The sequence below is a fragment of the Triplophysa dalaica genome, chromosome 6 (genome assembly GCF_015846415.1).
Source record: "Triplophysa dalaica isolate WHDGS20190420 chromosome 6, ASM1584641v1, whole genome shotgun sequence".
NCBI classification, from domain to species: Eukaryota; Metazoa; Chordata; class Actinopteri; order Cypriniformes; family Nemacheilidae; genus Triplophysa; species Triplophysa dalaica.
This window is the reverse complement of record NC_079547.1, coordinates 17,731,917-17,758,429: the sequence shown is the minus strand read 5'-3', so window position 1 is coordinate 17,758,429 and position 26,513 is coordinate 17,731,917. Positions and strand designations below refer to the sequence as shown.

The following is a 26,513-nucleotide window of genomic DNA, read 5'->3' as shown; positions in this document are numbered from 1 at the left end:
CTCATTTTTCCCCATCTTCATTTATTTGGCATCACATTTTGTTCAATGTCAATGTAGGGTCATTAGAAGAGCACTAATACCCATGTTAACAAATATGGTAAAAAAAGAAACATTTAATAATGTATCAAAAATATTACAAAAAAGCACTACTGGTCCCTTATTGTCTGGTCATTGACACAATACCAATATCCCACTGAATTTGTCTCTTAAAAGCATACAATTCTATCATCATTTACACACCTTCGAGTTGATCCAAATATGTATAAATGTCTTTGTTCTGATGAACGCAGAGAAAGATATTTGGAAGAAAGCTTATAACCAAACAGTTCTTGCCCCCCATTGTCTCCCACAGTAGGAAAATTTACTTTTACATACTGCAATTTGAAGAATGTAGGACAGTAATCAGTTCTGGGGCACTTTTGACTACCATTGTATTTTTCCTACTATGTTGGTCAATAGGGGGGCAAAATCTGTCTGGTAATAAGCATTCTTTCAAATATCTTTCTCTGTGTTCATCAGAACACAGACATTTCAACAGATTTTGAACAACTCGAAGGTGAGTTAATATTAATTTTTCGGTGAAGTATCCCTTCATGACAAACAAGTGAGAGAAATTCTGGCAGAACTGTATCTTCTTTCACTGGATTCACTGTTCTCAACAAGTTCCGCAAACCTCATTAAGTGGAAATTGAATTTTCCCAAACTATTCCCATCCTGTTCATGTCTTCTGACAGGACTAGTCATGGTTCTCCCTTCAGTTCGTTTTCTTTTGACTCTTTTGCTTCTGTGGCTCCCACAACTGAATGTAGTTAAAATATATGACAAAGCCCAGAAAATGTAGAAAGGAGAGAACGGATACAAGCACTGGAAACAGGTCGGGCAACGTGGCCGGTGGCTCCAGCCAGACGCTTGCAAAGCTCAGACCAGCCATGGCCACTAGTGACAACCAGAACTGTAAACAACAACAGAGAAGAAACATTATTTGAGATACTTTACTTAACAATAAGACACCGCAGTGTAACTATCCGCATTGCAACTCCATACAATAAGGTGTTACATGTTGTGTAACATGTAAGTGATTGACGGTTTTGGGGTTTATGAGCATCATTTTTAAACAAGCAACTATGCAAACGGTAAAAAAAATCAGATTTTTGCTACCTGTCTGATCAAAGCCTTACGCCTATTTTCCATTCTGTTTCGGAGGTATAAACATTAACATGTCTATTTAGGACAGATGGAGTGAAGGATCAGTGGAAATGCTGGTGTGAGCAACAAGACCCTCTATGAAACTCAAGCTCAATCCTAGGGCCCCCTTATTTATGTCTCTTGTGTAAATAAATATATCTAGGCAAACCTGTGTTAATGACTCACGCTACCTAAATAGCACATCTCCTCGCCTGGTACGTTCACGCGAAGACCTGCTGAAACGTTCAGTCCTCAAAAGCGCTAAGAAGAGCAAGGGGTCAAACTAATCTTAAAGTTACAGGCAATTTTTCAGGTGGGGACTCTACACTGAGCTGACTTCTTCAGGAGCATCCATTTCAATAATGTCAGTGGCGTGGAGTAATGGGCCGTGACTGTCAGAGTTAACTTACCTTTGCTTTAATGATCTGGCCGAGTTTGAGTTTAGGGAGACAGTGCTGTGAGAGTTTGTGAAGGATGCCCAGACTTAGTTCTTTATCTACACTCCTCTCTAAAGCAGAGAGCAGATACAGGCTCAGAAAGAGGAACGCCAGTGAGGTCACTACGTATGGCAGCAGAAGGCCGTCCTTCAACAGCAGGGGGAGCATGCTAAGGAGAATAACAAAAAATTCATAAGACATAAGAAATACAAGCAGTATTCTGATTCTATCTTTTACAGAACACTGCGGTTATTTTGAACTCATACTACAACTATTAACTTAACTAGATGACAAGCAGAGAAAGTTGTAGTCCCAACAATACACATATCTCATAACGTCCTTCTGTGTGTATATCCAAAACATATATTAATGTGTACTGTTCACATTCATTTATTGGGGAGAATAAGAATACTAATACTAATAAGAATGGACTAGAATATTGATTAATTTGTTCAATGAGTAAATTTTGATGGGGATATGTGCACAGTAAAAAAAAACTGTAAAATTCTAGCAGAGCGCCAGAAAAACTGTAAAATAAATAAAATAAAATAAAACTAAATTTGCGGTCTATTTCTGTAATAAGATTGTTTTTACTGTATTTCAAAATTATGTGAAAAATACTATTAAAATTCCATAAAATTATTGTTTTTTATATTGTATTTTTCATCTAAGAGGCAGCGGTGGCCTAATGGTTGGAGTCGGACTCTATTCTCAGGGCCGGCGGGTAACGACCCCACTTGCTCCCTGGGCGCTGCAGTGATAGCTGCCCACTGCTCCGGATGTATGTGTGTTCACCACTTGCTGTGCATGTGTTCACTACTTTCTGGGTTGGTTAAATGCAGAGTTCACATTTCGGGTATGGGTCACCATATCTGACTAATAGGTCACTTTCACAGCAAAAAACATTTTTATTTATTTATATTTTATTAAACATTAGAAACGATGATACAATGTTCAAACATTACCATTAAACCTAGAAGTAAACTGTCAAATCAGGATATGTAAACTGTAATATTCTATTAGCGGGGCGCCACAAAAACTGAAAAAAATTGCTGTCTTTTTCTGTAACTTTACTTTTTTTCATCATTTTTAAAAATTCATGAAAATTCTGTAAAATAAACCAGTAAAATTCCATAAAATTACTGTTTTTTTTTACATCGTTATTTTTCACAGCACATATTTTTATTTATTTATTAATTGTGCAGTATTATACATTAGAAATGATGATGCAATGTTCAAACATAACAATTAAGCCTAGAAGTAAACCGTCAAATCTTAGCTGTTTCATAGGCGCTTATCTGAAAAACAATAACTTGCGTACCAACCTTATCCTATTATAAAACATTCTGCCATTGAGCAAGCGTCTTGACAATGAATCTTTGTGTAAGCGGAACAGCTTATGGTGAAGCAAAACAATACGAGCTGTGAATTTTGATGGCACATCATTTCGCCATAATTAGTTAAAAAGCCTTGAAATTAATGGTGTGTGTTTGGGGCATAGAAAATTGTGGCAATGTTTTGTCTCTGTATGCTTGTGTGTATATATTTCCTACTGGTGGAACAATTACTCTGTCATAGAATATAATCCAATTATTTTCCATAACAAAGAGCTTCATGTCTTCCGCAAGAAAACATAAATATGCAGCATTAAATCTGTATTTGTGGAAGCGAGCGGTATGATTGCAGAGAATGGTGGGCTGTGTATATACAAAGAGGTCTTTGGTTTAGTGGTATGTGGGCTATGTCATGTAAGCCAGTGATATCTTTACACTAAACCATGCACACAACAATTAGTTTCGACAGCTGGGACTCCCCTACCAGCTACTACACTTCCTCTCGCCATTTCTTTGCTGATCTTGTTGCTATCTTTGCCATGAATTTATTTATAGTATTATCATTTTAATGAAGTAAAAGATTGCTTGCTATCTTACCTGAAAGTTGACGTGAGAAGAAACCAAATGGCAATCAGAGGTATTTCATTGATGACAAGGCAAACTGGTCTATAAAACACAATGATGACATTTGAGCCGATGCAGATATGTAGTGTCAATACTGTTACTAGACAGTTTTGTGTGCATGTACATGTTAGATTATTTTGTTGCTGTCATACAGTACATACAGGAATAACAAAGTATATTTAAGTTGAAACTACAGCATAGTGAATAATGAATTACTGTATGGGTGGAGTGTCTAATTTCAACAGCACCAAACAAAATAGTAAGTTTTGGAATAAGTTTTTTTTTAAGCATTTCCAAAGACTTTCCTACAGGCCTTTCCTTAAATTTGCTTTCCTTGTAAATTAGGTAGTTCCGCCTCTAAACTCACATCATTGGTTGAGCCAGTTATTCACGAGTCAGACTACCCAAACAAACGGAGCAATGTTTTGAAATGACACACTTTATATAAACAATAAACTAAACTGTTTTATGTTTGTGTTGTCACAAAATATTTACATTTGTGACTGTCTCTGCTTTCAAAATTACATACGTTAATACTATATAATGGGTGAAAATCAGTATGCGTAATGAATATTATGTTTAAAACCTCAATATGCAGAAAAATATAGGCCCATGTGAGAAATACACATGTGATTTAATGCTTCAGGAGATTTGTCAGTATGCATCGGATGGACACTTTTCTATTTAATTAGGCAACAGATGAAGAGCTAATAAATGTTATAAATAAAAAATGTTTAGAAATGAAAAATACTGGAAAAGAATTAAGCCGGGCAACTCTTTTTAAGTATAATCTTGGTACCAAGAAATATATTTGTTGTGGTTAAATTGCAATTGTTTAACTATATTATTATTAATTATCAACAGGGTTATTGTAGTTTTGCTTCAGTTTATTGTAGTTTTATTAAAATGTTTTAATTTTATTAATATTTTCAGTTTTTTATATTATGCTAGTATTTTTTTACTTTGTTATAAAAGTTTTATTTACTTTATTTCATTTTTAATTCGTTTTTATTTTCAGTTCATATTTTAGTGCCTCAACTTGTTTCAGTTTATTGCTAATACATTTCTCATTTTTATTCAGTTAAATATTTTCAAATAATATTTAGACTGATATTTTATTATTTCAATAACTGAAATGTTTACATGTTTTATTAAACTACAATAATCTTGACTGTCAAATTAACTATTTCATTTAGGTCATAGGGGTTCGGCTGACTAAAAAGTTCGAAAATTCCTGCAATAGGTGAACGAACATAAGAGTCACATGACAATGAAAACATTTCAGATGTACAATATTATGTCCAAAATGTATGCATACTGCACTCAAACATACTATAGAGTGTACTGTTTTAACTGTCAATAAGTAGGTGCTTCATCTTTTTTAAGGCCATACTGCAGCAGAATGTGATTTCGGATGCAGTTTGTGCATTCTTAGATCAAGTAGTATAAATTATTTTAAGGTGCTTACAAGGCTGCTAGAAGTATGGACTTCTCATGGACTTGGAAGGAGAACAGAAAGAACGCCAGGGAGGAGTTTACCTACAGTAAAAACAGACCGAGAGCGTCAGTGGTCAAAAAAACAAACCCTATCACAGGCAAACACAATCATGACACCACTTACCAAAGCGAGCTTAAACTGCCACAGAGTTGGTCTGAACAACAGTTTTATTGATGAAGGCAAGATGAACAAAACAGTGAGCGCAAAACTGCAAGAATAACAAACAAGCAAACAATTTAATTGGATACATTTATGTAGTAATCAATGATTTACTATACACACAAACAGAGTGAAGAAATACGATCAGGAGCCCTGTTGCCAAAAACGTAATCTATCCAATGGAACCAGAGGACGCGGCTGCCTGATCTTTTTATACATCCTCACAGTAAACAAGAAAGATCCCAGCATGCGGTACATGCATGAAATACTGGCACAGCACTCACAGAATGACTTTAACCCCTCAATCATCACTGTCTTAAAGGAAAGGTGGTTGGAATGGCCAAACACTGGGTGGGTCTGAGGACCCTCCGTTACAACTGAAAAGATTTCAGGTCTCAACTCAAGACTTTGTACTCTGTAGCGACTAATCTACATTTTCCAATAGGCGCAATTGCAAATGTTCATTTATGGCAACAGACTGTTAATTAAAATTGCTTAACTTAAACTAAGTGAAAAATGTATTCCAAAAATCTTTGGAGCTTTGGTGTACCGAATTTGTATACATTTTGAAACATAACATGTTTTGTGAAAGTCGTTTAAACCTTTTGAGATTTTTGAAACTTTGGTGTGCTAGCATTGTATGCATTTTGAAACGTCACACGTTTTGTGAAAGTTGATTAAAACTTGAGATTTTGGAGCTTTGGTGTGCCGACTTTGTAATTTTCATCCAATTAATTTTTGGTTGAGCAGCTTTTTCAAATTGATGTGTGTGTTTTTGCTATTAAACTTTAAATAGGCCAATAACAAACTGAAAAAAAAAATTGTCACTAAAAAAATATACATACAATTCTGAGTTGAGGACTGAAATTTTTTAAGAAATTAAAGTATAGTCCATCATGCGAGCCAAATATACTGTATACCTGACCCAATTTTTTTTATAAAAGTACATTTTAGCATCAGATGCTTTTTGTTTGGTCAGTGCTTTCCTAAGGTGCCCTGCTCATATTTAAAATTAAAAGGCAAAAATGCTTAAAGCTGCAATCCATACATTTTTTTGGTTAGTGATATAATAATGAGTTATTGAGCAAGTGCTTAAAATAATGTTGGGTCAGACTTGGCAGGAAATGTCAGTTGTTTTTATGACATACTTAAAGATAAATACATAAAGTAACCCGCATTTTCTATTTCACACAGAGATGGCAATAGATATGCAAAATTATATATTGCAGCTTTAATGTTTGATCAACATATTGTATGCCAAGTTTGAAATATAAAAAAATAAAATAACTAACCCTGCAGATTGAAAACAGAGACAAACAGATTGTCGTAATTTACGACGAGAATATTCAAAGAAATAATCTTAACCAAGCCCTTGCACCTGCAGATTAGCGTCCACATATTATTAGTCACAAAATCTCTGATATCATTAACTACCCATAATCCCTCTGTGGTCTCCATTATAATGAGATGTGTTTTGCAAACTTGGTAGATTGAAAGAGGCTGCATGATAGGAGGAGATACATACAGAGACAAAAGTGAGGGTGGTGGGTAAATGGCTGGTGAAGGATTACCTGAGGAACAGCTGAGTCTCTCTGGACAGCAGGGTCTTGATCTTTATCAGCACATTCAAGCTGCACCATGTGTTAGCCACTTTATCCTGTCAACAAACACATGCTGTCAAAGTCACCACACTAATGCGCTCCGGACAGAATGACACAATGAGAACGAATGATACACACACTATCAGTTTCCGCTCTTTATAAACAGTTGTTTGAATTGGTGTAAATCAAGGGTGTCAATCTCGTTTTAGGTCGAGACCTGGATTCGAGTTCTGTTCATGTACGTAGGACTTCATGGAAGTGCAAGAGTCGAATGCAGAATGTAATAAATAAATGGATTGACCTTATAATTACTGATTTTATCTTCGGTTGTAGCTTAATATTCAATATTACAAATGTATCATATTGATAATAAATAAATGCCATTTGGATTTTTTTTCTAAAAACAACCACTGGGATGTATTTTGAACACATGCCGTATCGTTCACATCCCAGGCACACTGTAATATTTGTTAGAGATATCACAAATACAATTTAGCCTACACAGTTGTTCACAACACCACCAATGGTACAAGAGTTTTTTTAAATACGTTATAATAATGTTACGTTTAAATGTTGTAGCCAGATATTACGATTTTCCGAAATAACCCTGAAAGATTCATGATCATGCTTACAAAATTAGTACTGACAAATAAGGTAAGCGTCTTTAAATGGCATTTGACTTTTGAAGAGAAAGCACATAAGTAACATTACTCCGAGTAATCATTTCCCAACTGAAAGTGCAATAAAAATTCCTGTGGGCATTCTTGGTGGGCATTTGTACAAAGGGCAAGGGTGAAGTATTGCACGCTCATAAATTACCCCGTCAAGGAACCGGGGACGTCAAAAAAGCTATGCACTTTTTTGTAAACTTACAGACACGGGGTTAAACGTATGATGCTAATCTTATGACTTTCTAACGGCATGCCAAGCGCATTTATACCGACAGCCAGCTAGCAAAGATTGCGGTTTTGCCACGGACCGAATTGCACCTTAGGAAACCGATCCGCTAGGAGTGCCCCTTGACCTTTCCGCCGGGGTACCGCCATGTGATTCCTCAAAGACCGGTGGCCTTTAGCAGTTGTGCAACAGTGGAATTAGGACATGATATAAAAATTTCAGGTCTGCCTCTGAGAAACTCTGCATTCTGCTCAGTCCTCGAAAACACAGCTGCTGCTATTCACAGCTGTGTTTATGTACGAGTGGACACTACAGCTGAAGATGAGCTAGCTCTGAGGATTCAGTAATTCATACTGAAAGCACATAAAAGCAATTCTATTGGTGCACTTGAAAAAACTTCCAGAGTTCTCTGGATGTCTCAAGATGGTGCCATTCTAAACCCTGGGTAAATAATCCAGGAATATCTTGTTTCATGTTTCACACTGTTCATACTTTACACTGGGTTAGTAATTCATCCTGGGTGTCGAGGTTCTTTATTTGATACTGTATATTTGTAAACGCTGGTCTTATGCTCTTGGTAGCAGATTTTTAAGGACAATGAAGGTATATAATGATAATAAGGTAGAAAATGTTAATAAATAATACAATCCTTTTCAAGCAGTTTTCGGCATTTCTTTTTATACAAAACTAAGCATATGAAAGTATTTCGCCACTGTCCTTCTGAAACCGTGTATCTCCATATTCCGTGTATTAATTTTTTTTGACATAAATCATTATTATTAGTCACCCTTTATGTGAAGGTCTATTATTTATCTTTCACATTTATTTATCATATTTTAATTATTAAAATTCTTCCTAACAGTATAAGTATATTTCTTTGTATTAAAAATAAAATGTATTTTGTATTTAATGTCTATGAATACACAGCGGCGGAAAAAAATGAAAAGGCCATTTGAAAGAACATTTCAGTTTTACTGAACTTGCTATTTATAAGTATGCGTTTAGTTAAAATAATTATTTCTGTTTTATTCTGTAAATTAACAAAAAATATTTATCCCAAATTTCAAACAAAAATGTTGTTTCTATTTGCATTTATTTGTAGAAAATGAAAACTGTAGAAACCGGTCAAGATAACAGAAAATATGCTTTGTATTTTTTCAGATCTCAAATACTGCAACCAAATCAAGTTTATATTAAATTTTAAACAATAAAACTTAATACGTACATTTATTTAGGAAAAGTCAAATTGGGGTCAATTTTTATTACAGTTTTCATGCGTCTTGTCATGCTGTCAGTCTTTCACATTGACGTTAGATGACTTTGTCACTTCTGTTTGGTTTGATTTTGTTAAAATTTCACAGATACTTGACTGAAATGGCCACAACCTAGAAATGCCAATTAAATGAAAATTTGGAATGGTCTCTTATTTTTCCCACAGCTGTATGTTCCACTCATATGTAAGAATAATTTGGGATTTGTCCTGAACTTCCACTCAGTACATGTGCCATCCCAGAAGTGCTAACCCCGCGTATTTAAACACATGCTCTTGGCTAAATGTTACCTAGCTTTAGCGTTCCTTGTCAAACGCAAGCTAGCAGACCTCAGAACGGCAGCCAAGACTTGCTTAGCACTCCTATCGTCACAAATTCTCAAGGCTCTAGGTTAGAATTACTCACACCTTGTGTATTATGTTAGCCTCATGCCAAGCAAAAGCATAATATATTCTGAGCCGTCCGCAGAATTTTCAATTACTTCTCACAACACGGCACGACTCACTTCTCTCTGACAAGAGAGTTTCAGATACGTTTCAAAAGCGAGCCGCTGTACACGTACAATCCGTTTTGGTATTGACTTACACGGATGAGACCTGGCTTTGGACAATGCATAGGACAGAGCTCTTGTTTTCCAATAAACTCATCTTGATCCCTCTGTTTACTAATCAGATCTAGACGATAAATCCTGCTCTAGAGACAAGGAGTCTTTTATTGAGACTATATTAATATAGATAGATGTGATAGCAGAAGCACCATGTTGGTCTCCCTTTCTTTAGCATCAACTAAAAGCCTGAATTTAATACACTTTTTTCCAGTTTATGGGATTGTGTCAATGCATGAATCTGCATTGAAATAATATTCTGGCAACATTGTATTTATGCATTCATGCATTCATTCATAGACAAATCTAATGCATGTGGAAAAGGATTTCAAGGGCATTTCCAAGCAGACCCTGCATTGGAAATTTTATAAAAGGGAAAGCACAGAGCTCAATACGCATCACAAGTATCATGCTGTTATGTGTTAAAAACCCAATCTTTAAGCAGCAAATAAGGCTGATTAACATACATTTAACCACCGTTTTCAACTTAACTCATACCCATTTGTGTAAAAAAGATATGGTACAGTACTATACAGCTATAGTGTAGTAATTAATTAAATAATAAAAATATTGATTAGATATGGAATAATTCTAATTACATATTAAGTAGGAAAAATGTAGTTAAGCACAATTAATTGAATATTTCAATATTTGGTTTAGAAACACTTTTTGTGTTTTTTTGTTATTTAGTTGTTAATCATACTTAATGATTATGAAACAAACAATTCACCCAAAACATGGAAAATTCTCGGTTACATTGTCCAATCAGTATAAAGGAACCTGTTTAGGTGGATCTGAAGGGGTATGGCAATATATGGTTTATGATGCTGCATATACCTCAAACAGTCCGCGATCAACGGGAAAAAGGCGATGAAGAATCTGCAGAGGTTGTTGAGGGTTGCACAAAAAGGGCAGCCAGCAGAGGGCAAAGGTCCCCAGTACAGTCAATGAGATCTTGGCCAACCGTAAAAATCTGGATATACACAAAAAGATAAACATTCAGCACAATATATTATAATTGTTGTTTTGTTTGGATTAGTTGAAAAGAAAATTTTAACAAAGCCAAAAAGTGTTTGTCATAATTTGTATTATTGCCTCCCTATGATAAATTGCTTCATTTTTTCGTTATTCTTGCAAGTCGCGATAAATGCATCTGCTAAATGTAAAATATCATAACAATACCGTTTTTTATCCACCGTAACTCTTTGCATATGTTTCGCTGGATGTTATCTCATAGTCCCTGGGCCTTGTATTGTTACTTTTGGGGCACACTAATGCCAACTGTAAATTCAAAGGTATGTTGTATTTGGCATTGATGATTAATTCAATAATGATTAGTAGCATTCCGTTACTCACATGATCTCTAATATACAGTGCTATAATAGCTTTATCTATACTACTGACTCTTAATCTCATTCAAAGGGATAGTTCACCCACAAATGAAAATTCGGTCATTATTTACTCACCATCTTGTCATTTCAAACCTTAATTACTTTCTTTCTGTCGCAGAACACTTTCTTTCTTATTTTGAAGAAAGCTGGTAACCAAACAACGCTGGCCCCCATTCACTTCTGTTGCATGGACACAAAACCAATGCCATTGATTGGGGGCCAGCTACATTTATGCATTTGCCAGACGCTTTTATCCAAAGCGACTTACATTGTATTTTATGATACATTTGTGACCCTGGACAAAAAAACAGTCTTATGGGTAAATTTTTAGAAATTTAGATTTTTACATAATCTGAAAGCTGAATAAATAAGCTTTCAATTGATGTACGAGTTGTACCAATGTACCAATATCTGGTTGAGATAAAACTGTTTAAAACTCACAAATCTGAGAGTGCAAAAAATCTAAATATTGAGAAAATTGCCTTTGAAGTTGTTAATCAGATGCATGCCATCCACTCAATTTAAGAAGGAAATTAACAAAATATCTTCATGAAACATGATCATTACTTAATATCCTAATTTTTTTTGTGCATAAAAGAAAAACGGATCATTTTTACCCATACTATGTTTGTTTGTCTTTTACTAAAAATGTTCCTGTGCCACTGGTTTTGTGTCCGGGGTCACATTTGTTTCTGACAATGTGCAATCCCCTGGGATCGAACCCATGATCTTGGTAGTGCTAGTTCCATACTATAACCACTGAGCCACAGGAAAGCTAACATCATTCTTCAAATATCTTTGAAATATAAAGTAAGAAAGTCAAACAGTTGAGTAAATGATGACAGAATTTATATTTATTATATTTTAAGTGTTAAAAAACCCAGTTACATTAGTATAATTACTATTAATATTACAACTGCAATTTGATACCCCGATTGCATTTCATTATCAAAAGTAGACTACTTTTTTCTTCATGATTAATGTTTTGCAAATCGCAATAAGACTCTTGACTACTTGAGTAGAGACTCTACATATCTTCACAGTTTTTCAGTTGTTGTATTGGAGCTGCTAACAACACCTCTTAGCTGTAGATATACAGTTGCACGCACAAGCATTGCAGGGAGGGTCAGGCATTGCCACAGAGTCATCTGGACATGTCTCTTCCCAGGCCAACTAATCCACCAATACATTTGCCCCCAAATGCCCTTGGTACATTGTTACTAAATAAACAAATGCAAGTGCTTGTACTGAGAGCGCCTGTAGTACCATATAAACATGCTGATATTTGAAATTATTTGGAGCATGTTGCATACAATTTTAATGCCCTCAATTCCTCTTTTAAGAATACAAAACAATATGTAACAAAATATTTTTGACACTTTCCTGCCGTGGTCCACCACAGGCCTTTTTTAGATGTCAAAACAAAATTCACAATGTTAAATTTATCAAAATATTCTCAAGATTACTGTAACGTGCCTTCTGGAACATCTGAAGATTTTCTTAAATACATAACCACTAAGATTACGTTTGAATACAACAACACTAAAGACTCACCCTCGACCAGTCAAGCCATGTTTGATGCACTTTCCCAGGAGGAAGCAGAAGAAAGGCAGTGCGTGGTATAATTCCATTTGCTTGTAATTGAGAGCCAAGGTAAAAGCAAAGGAACCAAACAGGTCCCAGCCCAAACCGAGTCCCAAAATGCCCCATAGGGCCAGGCCCAAGCTCACACTGTTATATCTAAAAATGCAGTTAAAGACGAATTTTTTTATTAATGTTAACTGTACTGTGCAAAGTAAACACCAGGATATTGTTTATGTGTAAATAAAAGTGCACTTTTTAGCACTAAATCTGACTGTAGGCATGACAAATAAATTGTGCAAAGGCAAATAATAAATACCGGAGCAGAATTCAAGAAAAGGATACTGAAAATGGCCATAGTCAATCAGCATAAGTCCTGGATAGAGAAGGATGCATAGAGCTGTGGCAACCTATTCAAATGCAAAGAAACAATGTGACCAAATAAAAGCATCTTAATGATCAAAAGACATGACAACTTAAAATTTGAGGTTAACTATGTATTACCTTTTGTTTTGGGGACCCATCACAAAGGTAAAAGCAGTAAAGCAAAACAGCTGGAATGTAGATCAAAACATCTGCAAAAAGAACTGGGATGGGCAGGGTAATGAAGGCAAATGTGTAAATATTTAGTTTGTGTCCAGAGAAAACAAAAGCATGTAAGTGAAACAAAATATGACTATTTATTTTAATGACCAGAGGCATACATATACAATTTACTGTAAGATTACAGTGAGCTTTGCCTTCATGTAATATAATAATAATTTACATCTCATCTTGCAAACAGGATGTTAACGTGTGTAGGGTATCAATTATATACAGTATGGTCCAAGATAACACAGACCATTCAGTTTACAGTTTACGGTTTAAATGCCTAAAATCCGTTTCTGCACAGAATTTAAAGTGTCATCTCTGCAATTAATTTAAATAAATGGTTCATTATCAATAAATCTGTTAATCTGTTAATCATTTAATTAAATTCCTACCTGTTGCCCTCATGAATAATTTATGAGATAGACTTTCATAACCTCTAGATGCATGCAGTTCCACCCAGTCAGGATTGAACAGTTTTGCTCTATAAAAACATGCATGCAATAAAAGACCATAATCATATTTCTTCCAAAACCAACTTTTGTGTATAATGTACAATACCAAATCAAACTTACACATATGCACACATTAGACTATGATAGGCTGTCAGTGGAGGATAGTCAAGACCCCAGTAGTTCAAGTCATTATTTGTAGTATTAAAATACCTAGGTTGGAGAAAATAAATATTAGGCTTCACATCGAGGCATATAGGGCAATGATACTGGTCTTGGACAAGGAAATATGCACTTTCACCAGTGTTTAGGTGCATGGCCATAGAAGAAAATCTGGGACTAACCATTCGTGGACAGGTAGATTGTAGGTTACTTCTTGCCAGTGTCTCTGTGCTTCATAATCTCCGAACATCGGCGGTTTATATGCACCTACATTCAATTACATGCAATTACATTGAATGAATGCCTATGACATCACATGTAATAATATCACATTCTTTTAAAACGTAACGTTAACTTATGTCTTTTCCCCTTGACTCTCATTTTAGCCATGTTGACTTTTATTATTTACATATAGACGAGTCGATAGTTAATATTATCATACTTGATAACATTACCAGTAACTTAGTTCATTGAAAACTAACCTGAATAAGAGTTTATAGACACAGCCCACCTCGTCGTTAAACCCAACAACACGCATAGTGAAATAAGGCTCCAGTTCTCCATGTCTGGTACCCTTCAAGACCTTTTGTTTTAAAATTATTTTGAACTTAAGACTTTATCATCTGTCATGCTTCCCCGCAGAGCCGAATCGACCAAGCTCCACTTCCTTAAACAACGCGTCAGCAACGCGACGTGGGTGGCGCGCCGTGATGACATCATTCCCTACGTAACACGTTAGTTGAATAAATTGAACAGGTTTGACGCATGGTAGGTGTATTCGAAAAACTCTGTCGGTAGTTATGATCTAACCCTGCAATTGTGTTTTCATATGACATTCTGATTCAAGTCGAGTTTTAAAGTATAACCTTATACAGGAAGTAGCCTATAAATGTTTCCCTTTATGGCATCAATTTAAACTGAGTAATGTACGTGCCTTTGAAACGTTAGCAGGTCCAACTTCAAATGCCTTTTGTTGTTCTTCATTATCATGAGATGCACACATTTCTTTCTATCTAAAGTGTGCTTGTCTTTATGTACTTATCGTTTAGCTCAATTTCCAGAATATTTTACATTATTTGTTTATTAATGAAAATACATCCGGCACAATTACTGTAGTATGACACCCCCCCTTTGTAAAATAACCTTTTTATTTTAAAAGCTGGCAAATTTGTAATGGTTCCGTACCTACTATCGGTGCTCAGTGACCTCAGTTTCTTGTTTACAATGCCATCTTTTTTTAGGAGCTTTTTTCTCTTTGTATAGTCATGTTCTCGGTGTATTACTATGAACTGAGCAGTGATGCATCATCCACCTTCGGTTGCTGGATATAAAAGCCTTTGTGGTAAGGCCATCAAATATTTATAAATGATAACCATAGACAACTTCTGATTTGCAGTGCCTCTTTCATTACAATGATGATCCTATTAGTCACATTCTGTTTCGTGACACATTAATGTCCCTGTTTGCCATCTCTGTCATTTACTGCTTCGTCTGCACCCTTTAAATATTCAGTAACCACTGTATTTACCGTTGACGATCAGCTCCTAGGTTTGTCAGTGGTCTACTGCTCCGTGCGTATGCCTACACTGTTATACATATTTGTAAAACCTCGTTGGGTTTCCAAAGACACTTAACAGTAGTGTTGTTTATTTTTTTCTAAAAGGGAAAAGGTGGGAAATATTTTTTGTATTCTAATGGCATCTGTTGCTGTTTACTCACTGTAGACTTTAATTCCATTACAACATTCATTGTAAATAATAATTCATAAAGCAACGTGCAAGATGCGCATGGATAGCCTATTTATGTGTAAATAAAAAGATGTTTGAATGGTTCCTAATTTGTTTTTGAACTCTCAAATACAGTATAAACTTAGAAATGAATACATGAATATAATGCAATGGGAGGTCCGCTGGTTGCTCTCCCTGCTGGAAAGTTGCAAGGCGGTGGGACCACAAGGGCACTACACCTGTGTAGTGCGCAAGAGCAGGTGCATCCACAAAGGTCAAAGCGTTGTTTGTTTTACTCAAAAGTGCGTCCGCACACTTGTCACTTTCGAAACGCTCAAAGAGTTTTCTCTTGCTTTTCACACGCTAAGAAAAACTTCTCTTCACACAGTTGCTTTTTAACGTCAGTAAGGCCTACTCAGTTAAAATGTTCGTGATACTGCTGACAACGAATTGCTTAACTGTTCATATTAAATTTTAGACTTGTATAATATCACATGCCATGCATTTGATTTTTATTCATGGCGTGACTGAGTTACAGTTATTATAGACCTAGACAATAATTTGATTCATGTTTACATATTTATTTTAGTTAACGTATTTATATATGCGTGGGGGTGTTATAACCTTGCACTCGTTAAGGAGTCAACTCTTTCCCACCAGCAGACCTTAGAATAGATCCCCAATTAAACCCGTTGAATCTGAACAATTTCACGGTGTCTCTTGTCCAAAACAAATAACATCTAACTGCTCCACGAGCGCGATCATTATCCCCCCAACAGATGCAAAGAAACTTAGTATGTTTGTTTTAGTGCACTGTTGCCGTAGCATCAAAACTGTACCCCTTATTAGTAAAAACAAACTTTTCATTATTAGGGAATTTATTTCTGTAAAGGCTCTCTAGTGATTCATAGAAGACATCAAGGTCGTTATTTGATAGGCTTTGCAATTGTAAGGAATTTCTAATTGACATTTGGTGAAGGCGTCCACTATTTATTTTTGCATTTATTTGTCGTTTTAATATTTCTTTACTTTCGCTTCTCTTTTAAAATGATCTGTTTTGCTACGAAGCTTTAGAAATAGACTATATTTGAATCAGTACCTGCAATTGCGGAGGAAACAAAAACACCAGCAAACATTTAACCATTCATTTTGATTCTGATTTATTTCAACCAAATAATCCAGCAATTTATTACTCAGGAATGTGACGTCAAATTCCTTCTCGACAGGACAATGTATAGCCATGGAGACAGTTGTGGAGTAGGCCCTCTTTAATGTAGTGCCGTTAAGGTCAATCTCAGCAGCTTCTTCAGCCTGAAAGTGAATTTAAGAAGAGAGCTCTTTTTCTTTTCCCATGGGTATCACTTAAATATAGCCCTAACTCTTGCGCACGCCACACATCATATACCATTTGCTGTTTGAGTAGAAGTGATTAGCTAGACACAACTGCGAAAGAGAGTGTTACTTTAATGGGAACAACTTACAAAACATTTATAGGTCGCATCCGTTTTCACTTGTAAATGGAAACCGGCGATTGACCTTTTTAATTATAAAGAATGTTGTTATTTTTGTAACCTACATAGTCCAAAACGTCAGCTTGAATGCTTAGTTTTTGAAGGTGGTTGTAGTAATTATATTTATAAATTCTTGTAGACGATGGTGCGCTTATGAAAGCTAATATGGCAGATGTTTAAGTTTTGCATTATTATTAAATGAACTTGAAGCAAATTCTGTCAAAATAGTTTCAAGACGAATTCACAATAATTTATTCGCAGTCTTTCTTTTATAAGAAAATATGTGCGTGTGTTAATGGACTCTTTATTTAATCGAGATATAAAAAAATTATGAATTATGAAATGATCCGATAGCGAATAATAAAATGCACAAAACTGTAGGAAGGATAGATATATTTCAAAAAGTCTTTCTTGTACCATAAAAATGGTGTAATTGTTTAGTATGCTATGTAGTGCGTTATTTGCAATCGTCTTCTTTTACATGTTTTAATTTCTAAATTATTGTTTTTACATTTCTTATATCATCGTTTACGGTTTTATCTTTTATGTCAGTAATACTTTTTTTGCAGTTAAATTTCATGAAGTCGATTTTGTCTGAAATGGTTTTTCATATTTATTAACAAATGGAGTTGATTTACAACACAATAGCTACATAGAATACATATATTTAAATTTTATAAACATACTTTTTTTCCAGTCTTTGAATGAGAACAATTTAATATTTTATTAACAAAGCAAAACATTGTTCGTGGAATCTCAGGATACCCATGAAAAAAAAGAAAAACAAGGCTCACTCTACTGTCATACAGTTTAAACAACGAAATGAAATACAAAAGTAAAACGTGTAAATTAATTTCTTTGTACAAATATTTACAAACATTACCTGTACCGAAAGCATTCCTTTTGATAATGAATTTTCTTTTTTTTCACAAAAGTCTTTACATGGCTACATTGGGGCGGACGATTTGTCCAGTGCTGCCTATAGTTCGTGCTGTAACGTCTTAAAATATATATGTGTAAAAAATATGAAGATTATCATTGAGAAGGCCATTTGGATAACGCTGCTGTGGACACTGTGGGCAAAAACTGTCCGGAGATGATATTTGATGGGACGCTGAGAATAGGCGCGATGGCAGCTGATGTCCGGGTTAGGGACAGGGATTGTGCGCTCAGTAAGGCGGACTGCACCGTGACGGGCGGCCGCAGGAAAGTCTGCGCGTTCGTGGAGCTGCTGGACACCCCGATAATATTCTCTATGCTGAACGATGGTCGACTGGAAGGTTCGGATTTGATAATTGACGCGGTGCTCAAGCTGTTGAGATGTAACTGAAGACTCGGACTTAGTTGCGAGTTAAACGCTTTTCTGTTCAGTTCTGCCGAGGATAAGAGAGGCACCGCCGGAGGGAGCATCGGACCCACCGGTGGAATGTATGGATACTGCAGAGCGGCTGCTGGGTGAGAGTAGGCCGGGTGAATTCCGTAATGACGGCCGTATGGATTCCCGAGGCTGTACGCCCCAAAACTCTGCATCATGAGAGCGGCTTGTTCCCTGAGAATGTCCGGCTGATGTCTCTTAAAGCGTTTTCTCCTCCTCAGAAAGCTGCCGTTGTCAAACATATCTTCCGACTGGGGGTCGAGGGTCCAGTAGTTGCCTTTGCCCGGGTTGCCCGGTTCCCGTGGGATCTTGACGAAGCAGTCGTTGAGAGACAAGTTGTGGCGAATGGAGTTTTGCCAAGCAGGAAACTTCTCCCGGTAGTAAGGAAAGCGGTTGCTTATGAACTCGCAGATTCCACTGAGCGTTAGCTTTTTCTGCGGACTCTGGAGGATGGACATGGTAATGAGTGCGATGTAAGAGTAGGGCGGCTTCACCAGGCTGTTCTTGGGTTTGCTCTGCATGGGACCCGGGGAGCTTTCCAGGACATCCCCCCTGGACTCACCCTCGCCGGCGCTCTCGCAAGGGCTGTCGCTGCGCTCTTTCACCTCGATCTCCTCCACCTCATCTCCTCGGTCCTGCATGCACTGGCTCTCGCAGTCACTGTCCCGCTCCATACACTCGTCGCCCTCCCCGACCACGTCGATATCCACATCGTCAGCTGTAAGCACGGTCTGACCGGACATGTTGCTGGCACTTGTGCCTCCAGACAGGGTCATCACCGCTCACTTTACCGCTGGAGCAACCGAAGGTAAGAGCAGTGGTCAGATCAGATGACGCCGGTGGCTATAAATGCAGGTCACTCCCGGCCTGCCAGTAAAACTTAAACTTTGTCAAATATTTCTCCACTCCTGTGGCTTCTGATTTAAGCTGGCTTGTAGATTCACCTCGTCCCCGTTCGCCTGTATTTCCTCGAACCTTAAGAGTGATTTTGGACCGAGGAGTCAAGATGACACATGCTTTTAAAAGCAGGCTTAAAGGACTGTCTGATAGATTACTTTTCACTTAAAGATATACTATCAGCAGCGTCACGTGACCATCTGACGTCAGAGGTCGCACTGTTATACCGCCGAGCTGAAGTTGTTGCATGGATTTGTCAACAAAGGGAACAACAGTAACGTCGTCTCCGTTCGCCCGTCATAGACCATTTAGCGGTGGCGGAAGGGGGGAAGAGAGAAAAGAAAATCGGCCTGCATGATTGAAATCATCTCCAAGGCTGATGTGCATTTACTGGCCCGCGCTTAAACCGAATGTAACTTTTCTTAGACCAATTATATTGAAAGCTGCTGAACGAAAACGTCTACAGCTAAGTTAACTGAATCTCTTGTCATTAAGTTGTGTTTATACTATTGCATGATTAAACATAATTCATGGAATCATACTTAAATGGCTAAGAAATGTTATTATTACACATCGGTTTCCGTAACGTCTTTTTTTCTGTACTTGCTTTTAAGTAGTTCTGTGGACGTCCGCAGAGCCGATTTTGTTACGTGTGAAATAATTGAAAACACAATGGAAATCTCTAAATAAAGATGCTTCTGCAGAGGTGTTAACGACCCTCATCATTGCTCGAGTTAACATATGAATAAAATAGGAAATGAGCGCACTGGTAATGCATACGAGCCATTCACACGCGCACAGGTGAGCGACGCATGTGGGATATTCCCAAGAATAAGAAGCGGAGAGGGAATATGTAAACTTCTAACGTTTCCTGCGTCGTGTGAGAAAATGTTTCTCGGCGTCATTGTTCTTCGTCGTGCAAAGGCAAAACAGTTCTGTTTTGTGGTTTGTATGTGGGTGCGCTTGTTATAATATTCGAAATTAAACATTGATGTGATTCATCCAACCATGCCAAGAACGTGTTTCGCAAATTCATTACTTATTTAGCCACACGTAATATAAAGTCTTATTGATCTGGAGCGTAGACCGTCTTCCTCAGCCGTGATTAAAATAAAGGCCGTTTAATTGACACTATCCAAGTCAATTATTCTTGCAACTATTTTATTACAGATAGCAACATGGGCAATAAACATTTCTTGTCTGTTTGAACTGCTAAAAAGCAAGAATGCACATTTTCAATTTTAATAATTCTACAGCTCGTTCCTTCAGTGAATCTCTGTATTTTGCTGCAGGTTCTGCAGCACGCGCTGCAAAAACACTGCTTAATATTTTGTAGTAAAAACAGTACAAATTAACTTTTGTTATATAAAGGCGTTATTAACGTCAATTATAGTAAATAATTTTTTTTTATTATTTACTTGCCGCTTGATATACAGTGATTGTTTTATTTTTATAGGATGGGTTTTAATTTAAAAACAGGTCACCACCTTTCACCTAGACCGTTACCTTTATTTAGCCGTCTCGCCATTCTTAAAATTCACAAAGAAACACGTGCTTGTACTTTGAAGCAATTTGCGTGGCAAATGAACGACATTAATTAAATGTTGTTATTAATGGTATTGAAGAGCGCAAGCAAGCAGACAGTGACCCGTGTGATGTTCCGTTTATCAATACGGGCTACTTAGAGGATGAAGTCAACACGCCTTTTTACGCTGTCAAAAGCCAATATTTGTTTTGGGAAATTGTGCTTTTCTGCTCATTACCGTGATAAATAACAGCCTACAAAATGGTTTAATAGAATAGGATGGGTAATATTTAAGAACGTCTGTTTTTAACATCGATTTAATAAAAATATAACGGCATTCCTTCCTATAGGTTGGGCATCAGGAATATGTTAATTGTCATTATAATCTTATTATAAGTAAACATGATAGGCAATCGCATGCTGTATTCGTAGAATGATGGTTCTTCAGCGGCTTAAAATGTTAAAGACCATATATCTCGAGTCAGTGCGCACTGATAGACACCCTGGATGATATCACCCAAAAGAAGATCAAATTCGTCCTCTCTGTGATCTTTTGAAGCTCCATAAATCCGGCTTTATACCTTCGCAGTTTGTTAATGAAATGTACATTTAAGCACACATGCACGGCTTAACCCGACAAAACCTTTTAGAATAATAAGCTAACTCTTTCCAGCATGAACCTATTAGGGGACGCAGGCATAGCAGGTGACGGTGCGGATACAGTGGCTGAATGTGATTACCCAGCAAGGTCAGAAACAAATAGCTCACAAATAGCAAAGCAGGATCGAATTTATGCCTAATTAAATCTCTGAAATAAAAGAGATAGAAGGGAAAATTGAAGGGCGTAATAGGGAATATGTCCATTCAGGCTTGAATGTTTCTGTAGAATAGAGGTGGAAAGGATGCAGCATAGAAGAAATCTAAATTTGAACTATGAGAATACGTAACGTAGCCTATTACTGCTATATTTGAAGGTATAATATTGCAGCACAATAAACTATCTTACAAACACGGATGAATGGATTTTTAAAAAACAAATAAAAAATGAAATGACGTGTATTGGTTTCCGATAGTAAATACCAGACCAGTATTTCGTTAAAAAGGTTTTAGTTAAATCATTTAATCAGCACTCGTGCATAATTGATCTAAATTGTGAGTCTATGCGTATGATTTGAAAAAAGCCTGTATTATCTTTAATGCACACCCTAACTGACCTAATCTATTCAAGTATATTGCAAGTAAAACATAAAAACAATAATTCTATAGATCTAATGTTGTAATGGTCCTGTCTTTGCAAAGCAATCCCTCTAAAAATAATAATTTGGTTATGTAAGCACAGTTGGGGCAAAGCTTGTACAACTGTAATAAATTAATGGCTTTGTTAGCGCGCTTTTAATTACGGTTATTGTGCCAATTATTTTACATCAACTCCGTATTATCAGCACGTCATATTTAATAAAAAAGAAGCCATTTGCGGGAAAACTGTTCCTCTAATCTAGAAAGGGAAGTGTCCAAGTCATACTCGGGTTAAAAAATGACTTTTCATTTAAATGCAATCCTTAATTGGATTTTCTACGGTCGACACCGTGATTCCCCAAGGCTATACCCACCAGAAGGGAGGATCTCCGCTTTTTTTCCTCTCTGAATTCAGCATTTTCACCCTCTTGAAGAATCCACTCTATCAACCTGCAACTTTCTGTCAAACAATATGATCCTGCTCATTTTTAACAGTCCCTTTTGTATTATCATCCTGCAGGCTCCCACCATTGCAGCCAAGGCAGGAAATCAGTGTTTTGTTCCTCAAATACGGTTGAACATAAGATAATTTCTTAGGCATACAAAACAGTCTATGACAACGGTGTCTACAGTATATCAAGACGAATTTGAACAGTATTCAGTTTGGGGAAAACCGATGAACGAATCCACTTGAATTTAGATTCGGGCTGATTTGGATATGCGACAAAATTCCATTCTTGTCACAATAAAATAACAATTCACATTGGGTGTATACGTTTTCTGAAAGTCCCATTAAATGTTTAAATGAATGCATGTATTTAACAACAGCCTATATATCTTTGCATTTTAAATTATAATTAAATGAAAAGATATAGCGTCAAAAATCACTGGTAAAGGATATCGACGCTTTCCTGATTCATTTCTGAAAACCTAAATGATGAAATCTGTCGTAAATTGTTAATTGTAATGTATGTGGTTTGGCTCTAATAATCGGAATGCTTTATTCATGTGTATGGTTTATTTTATGTTTTACTGTACGTCTTCTAATTTTACAAAATCATCAGTCAAAGTGGATTTCATGCAGACGAGGTTGTTGATGATATCGAGGATGGGTGCAAAAATGACGCCTTCACCCAGATTAACATGCCAATGCGCACGTTAAGAATGTGTGCTGTTACTCGGTTTGTACGACTTATTGTTATTTAGATGATGAATGAAGTAGCACATTAGCACGACGAGGGGTGTTATTTGGGTTTTTTCCTAATACCAGTGCGAACTTCCTGCTCCATCAAGTCCATCTCTGGTATGATCCATTCGTTTTCTTGTCCTTTTTCTTATCTTTGTATGCTGCGTTGTATTCACCATGAATAATAAATAAATGTTTTATTCTTTATTTTTCAACGTTGTTTCCAACTCTTCTTTCTTTACCTTATACGCACATAAACAACAGTGTATTTTTATACTGGTGATAAAAGAAAATTGGAAGATTGGTTTATAGTTTCTGTATACTGAAAACAGGGCTTGCATTTTGGTAAAATGCATTTAACTAAAGTTCGTTTATTATAATGAGTAATGTCTTCAACGAAAATAACCCTGGAATTATATATAAAATAAAAAAAGGGTTTATTCGTTCGTATAGTCAAGGTTTTCTCAGTGCCTAACCCCAAACATTTTTTCCAGCAGTGATGCTCACTTTACCTATCTTAGTTTTGGGGCTAATTACCTTGCTGCTTGTTATTCAGTCATGACTCTCAACCTCCGGTTAACAGAGTCACTGCAGCCACATGAACGACAAGAATTGATGTGTCTCGGGATGCTATCAAAACAGTACGAAGATCCATATAATAGGCTACCATAATCTTGCATGGGTTATTGGCTAGATATTTTTTACCTTATTCGTATTATAATGATCTTATATTTACGAGAACAAAAAGCACCTTAAATCACAATTAACTGACCGCGTTTAAGAGACCTGGGGAAAATAAACGCTATACTGTTTTTATTTGGGAATTGTATAAACTTGCTTATCTATATATCTACATTCAGATTATTTGATTGCAGGTATTACGTAGATCTAAATATAACAGATAAATACATTAAGCCTGCTTAATAGCTATAAAATAAGTATACAAGTGGACCGTTTTTTTATTAAAATTCAGATGGTGGTGCCAAAACAGCACTCCATTTGCTCAACTGTGTTTTTATGCAGTCTAATATAACTGTTAAAACAGTGACTATCATCGTTCTTGCGTATTATTATGTTGTTCGCTTCGCTCACTGAACGTTTTGTTTCCTAAAAGAATTGTGCAGAGTCGATGCAATCAATGACTTCAATTCATTAGGTCCACTCAAGTGCATGGCTTAGGTGGGCTATGGCCCTTGTCATTAGCCAATCATTCTTTTTGACCCTTTCGAGTCTCACAACTTCTCTCTGTACTTCAACAAATGCCTCTGGCTATAAATGCTAATGAAATATCTTTGACTAATTTGATTTTGCTGGTACACTTGGAGTTATGGTTGAACTTTCCCACGAAGGGGGCCGATTGAAGGGTCTCAGATCCTATAACGGAAGGGGGAAAACATTCAGAGCATTTCCATAATTACCCAATTGGCAGCCTAATGACCTTCCAGAACAATAAAAAGATCTCTTGTTAATTCCATCTTTCATGCTGACATTCACTGGATTCCTATCTTATATGTTGAGAGTTCACAAGATAACAAGTGTACTTTCTTTTTGTCTTGCCGGAGAACGGCTCTTTCAATTATCCTCTGCACATCTCTTGCCAGCAAATCAAAGAGATCTGTCGCCCTCATCTCAGAGTTGTATAATTTATAGCCATTCGGGGTTATAAAGATGAGGTTTTCACGTTGCGTCAATGAACGAAAAGATGAAGAGAACAATTTAAAAAAGCAAAAGTTACGCAAATGTAATTACGAATGTTTCCATCTATATGTATAACATGTATACATATGCATACATTATACATTTTTATATTAATGCAAGGGCTTATATAAATACTAATATGATAAGTGATTTTTACAATGCTAATGATATATGTTTTTCCAATTCTCAGGTGATTTGTATTCAAATAAACAGAAACGGTGGGCAATAACTTTTCTCCATCCAGAGAGACGCGTATAATATATTTGGGTAGAGAATATTACTTGCTAAGAGCTTTTGGTAGAGTATCTATACAGCACATATTCATTAATATAAAAATAATACGGACCAAAGGGTTATGTTGTGCATTTCACAGTTTTTGAGGCCATTCAATCGTTAAGGAAATGAAGATAAAAAACATATTTTGTGTAAAGTGAGTACAAAACTAGTTCATCGAAGCTCTAAAGTTCTGTTATTATTCCAACTAACCATATTTATATCTGTTTATTCGTTATATTATATTACAAATAATAGTACATTGATTATCTAGGCTATATACCAAAACATGTTTTTGAGGCATTCATGGCTGTATCATAATAATCAAATAAAATGTGTTTAAAAAAATCCACCTTTTATTAATTCCAGATCTAATACAGTGACTGCCTATTAAATTATTTGTTAATTGGGGAAATCATTTTGTTGACCATAAATTGTGTGAACCAGCCTGCTAATGTTTTGTGCAAATACCTGTGTGACAGTTCATAGTAGTTAAACAACACTGGACTGATTCACCATTATCTGCCATCTGTTGGTCAAAATGGGAAATGAGTAAAATTTTTTAGAAAACAAAGCTGAAACAGAAAGAAGGGTGTAGATAAGCAGGTCTTTCTAGGCTTTCCATTATTGAGATAAGACGGTGAGATGAAAACATGTTTTGAAATGTGCAGCCAGTGCATGCTGATGTGTGTGTGTGATTTATTCTCATCATGCATTTTTTTCAGAATCCATGGAAATCATCTGATTCTCGGTTTCCATCCTCTCTACACCTCACTCATGCGCTCTAGAGCCTCAGTCTTAAAAAAATCAACTTTTTAGTGTAACTTTGTGAATGGCTGCTAATGGCCATGTGTTGGGTGTTGCGTACGTTGTTCCCATTCGAGTGGTCTTCTATTAAGTGCAGGAAATTGTAGAGAATCAGGCTGTTTGTATTATTTAAACACATAATAAAATCATCAAAGTGCCGTGGCAAATTGTCGTTTGGCAGTCAGGATCCCTGACCTGAAATCCCGCGGCTCTCAACGGTCCAGCAAAGGACTTGCTAAATGACTAATGGGACCATGTGACTTCACTCGACATTGGGCTCAGAACAGCAAATTTAATTATCATGTTAGAATTCTGCACGAAAACAATCTATACTAGAAATTACAACTATTCCAGTCAGATGACTTGCATCTGCGAGTAATTCTATTTAGGACAACCCGTCTCCTTCTTTGACTGTTATCAAATGTTTACAAAGTGCGTAATCTGATAAATGCAAACAGTGAGGCCTGCAGTGATTTTTGGGCCCGTGTCCGCAC

General features: G+C 36.3%; 2 protein-coding genes across 2 annotated transcripts; both read right to left on the bottom strand.

The window, feature by feature from the left end:
• Position 1: 1 nt before the first annotated feature.
• Positions 2 to 14,455, bottom strand: alg6 (ALG6 alpha-1,3-glucosyltransferase). The gene is made up of 14 exons (XM_056750328.1): positions 14,267 to 14,455; positions 13,967 to 14,051; positions 13,746 to 13,835; positions 13,566 to 13,654; positions 13,087 to 13,169; positions 12,928 to 12,992; positions 12,556 to 12,741; positions 10,448 to 10,583; positions 6,809 to 6,894; positions 5,202 to 5,286; positions 5,049 to 5,119; positions 3,554 to 3,622; positions 1,596 to 1,791; positions 2 to 952 (listed from the first exon to the last, which is right to left on the bottom strand). Exons 1-14 carry the CDS (start codon positions 14,346 to 14,348, stop codon positions 755 to 757), a joined length of 1,521 nt encoding a protein of 506 aa, XP_056606306.1. The 5' UTR covers positions 14,349 to 14,455; the 3' UTR covers positions 2 to 754.
• A 3,075-nt stretch (positions 14,456 to 17,530) lies between these two features.
• Positions 17,531 to 19,420, bottom strand: foxd3 (forkhead box D3). The gene has a single exon (XM_056750877.1). The coding sequence runs from the start codon at positions 19,171 to 19,173 to the stop codon at positions 18,058 to 18,060; it is 1,116 nt and encodes a 371-aa protein (XP_056606855.1). The 5' UTR covers positions 19,174 to 19,420; the 3' UTR covers positions 17,531 to 18,057.
• Between the last annotated feature and the right edge of the window lie 7,093 nt (positions 19,421 to 26,513).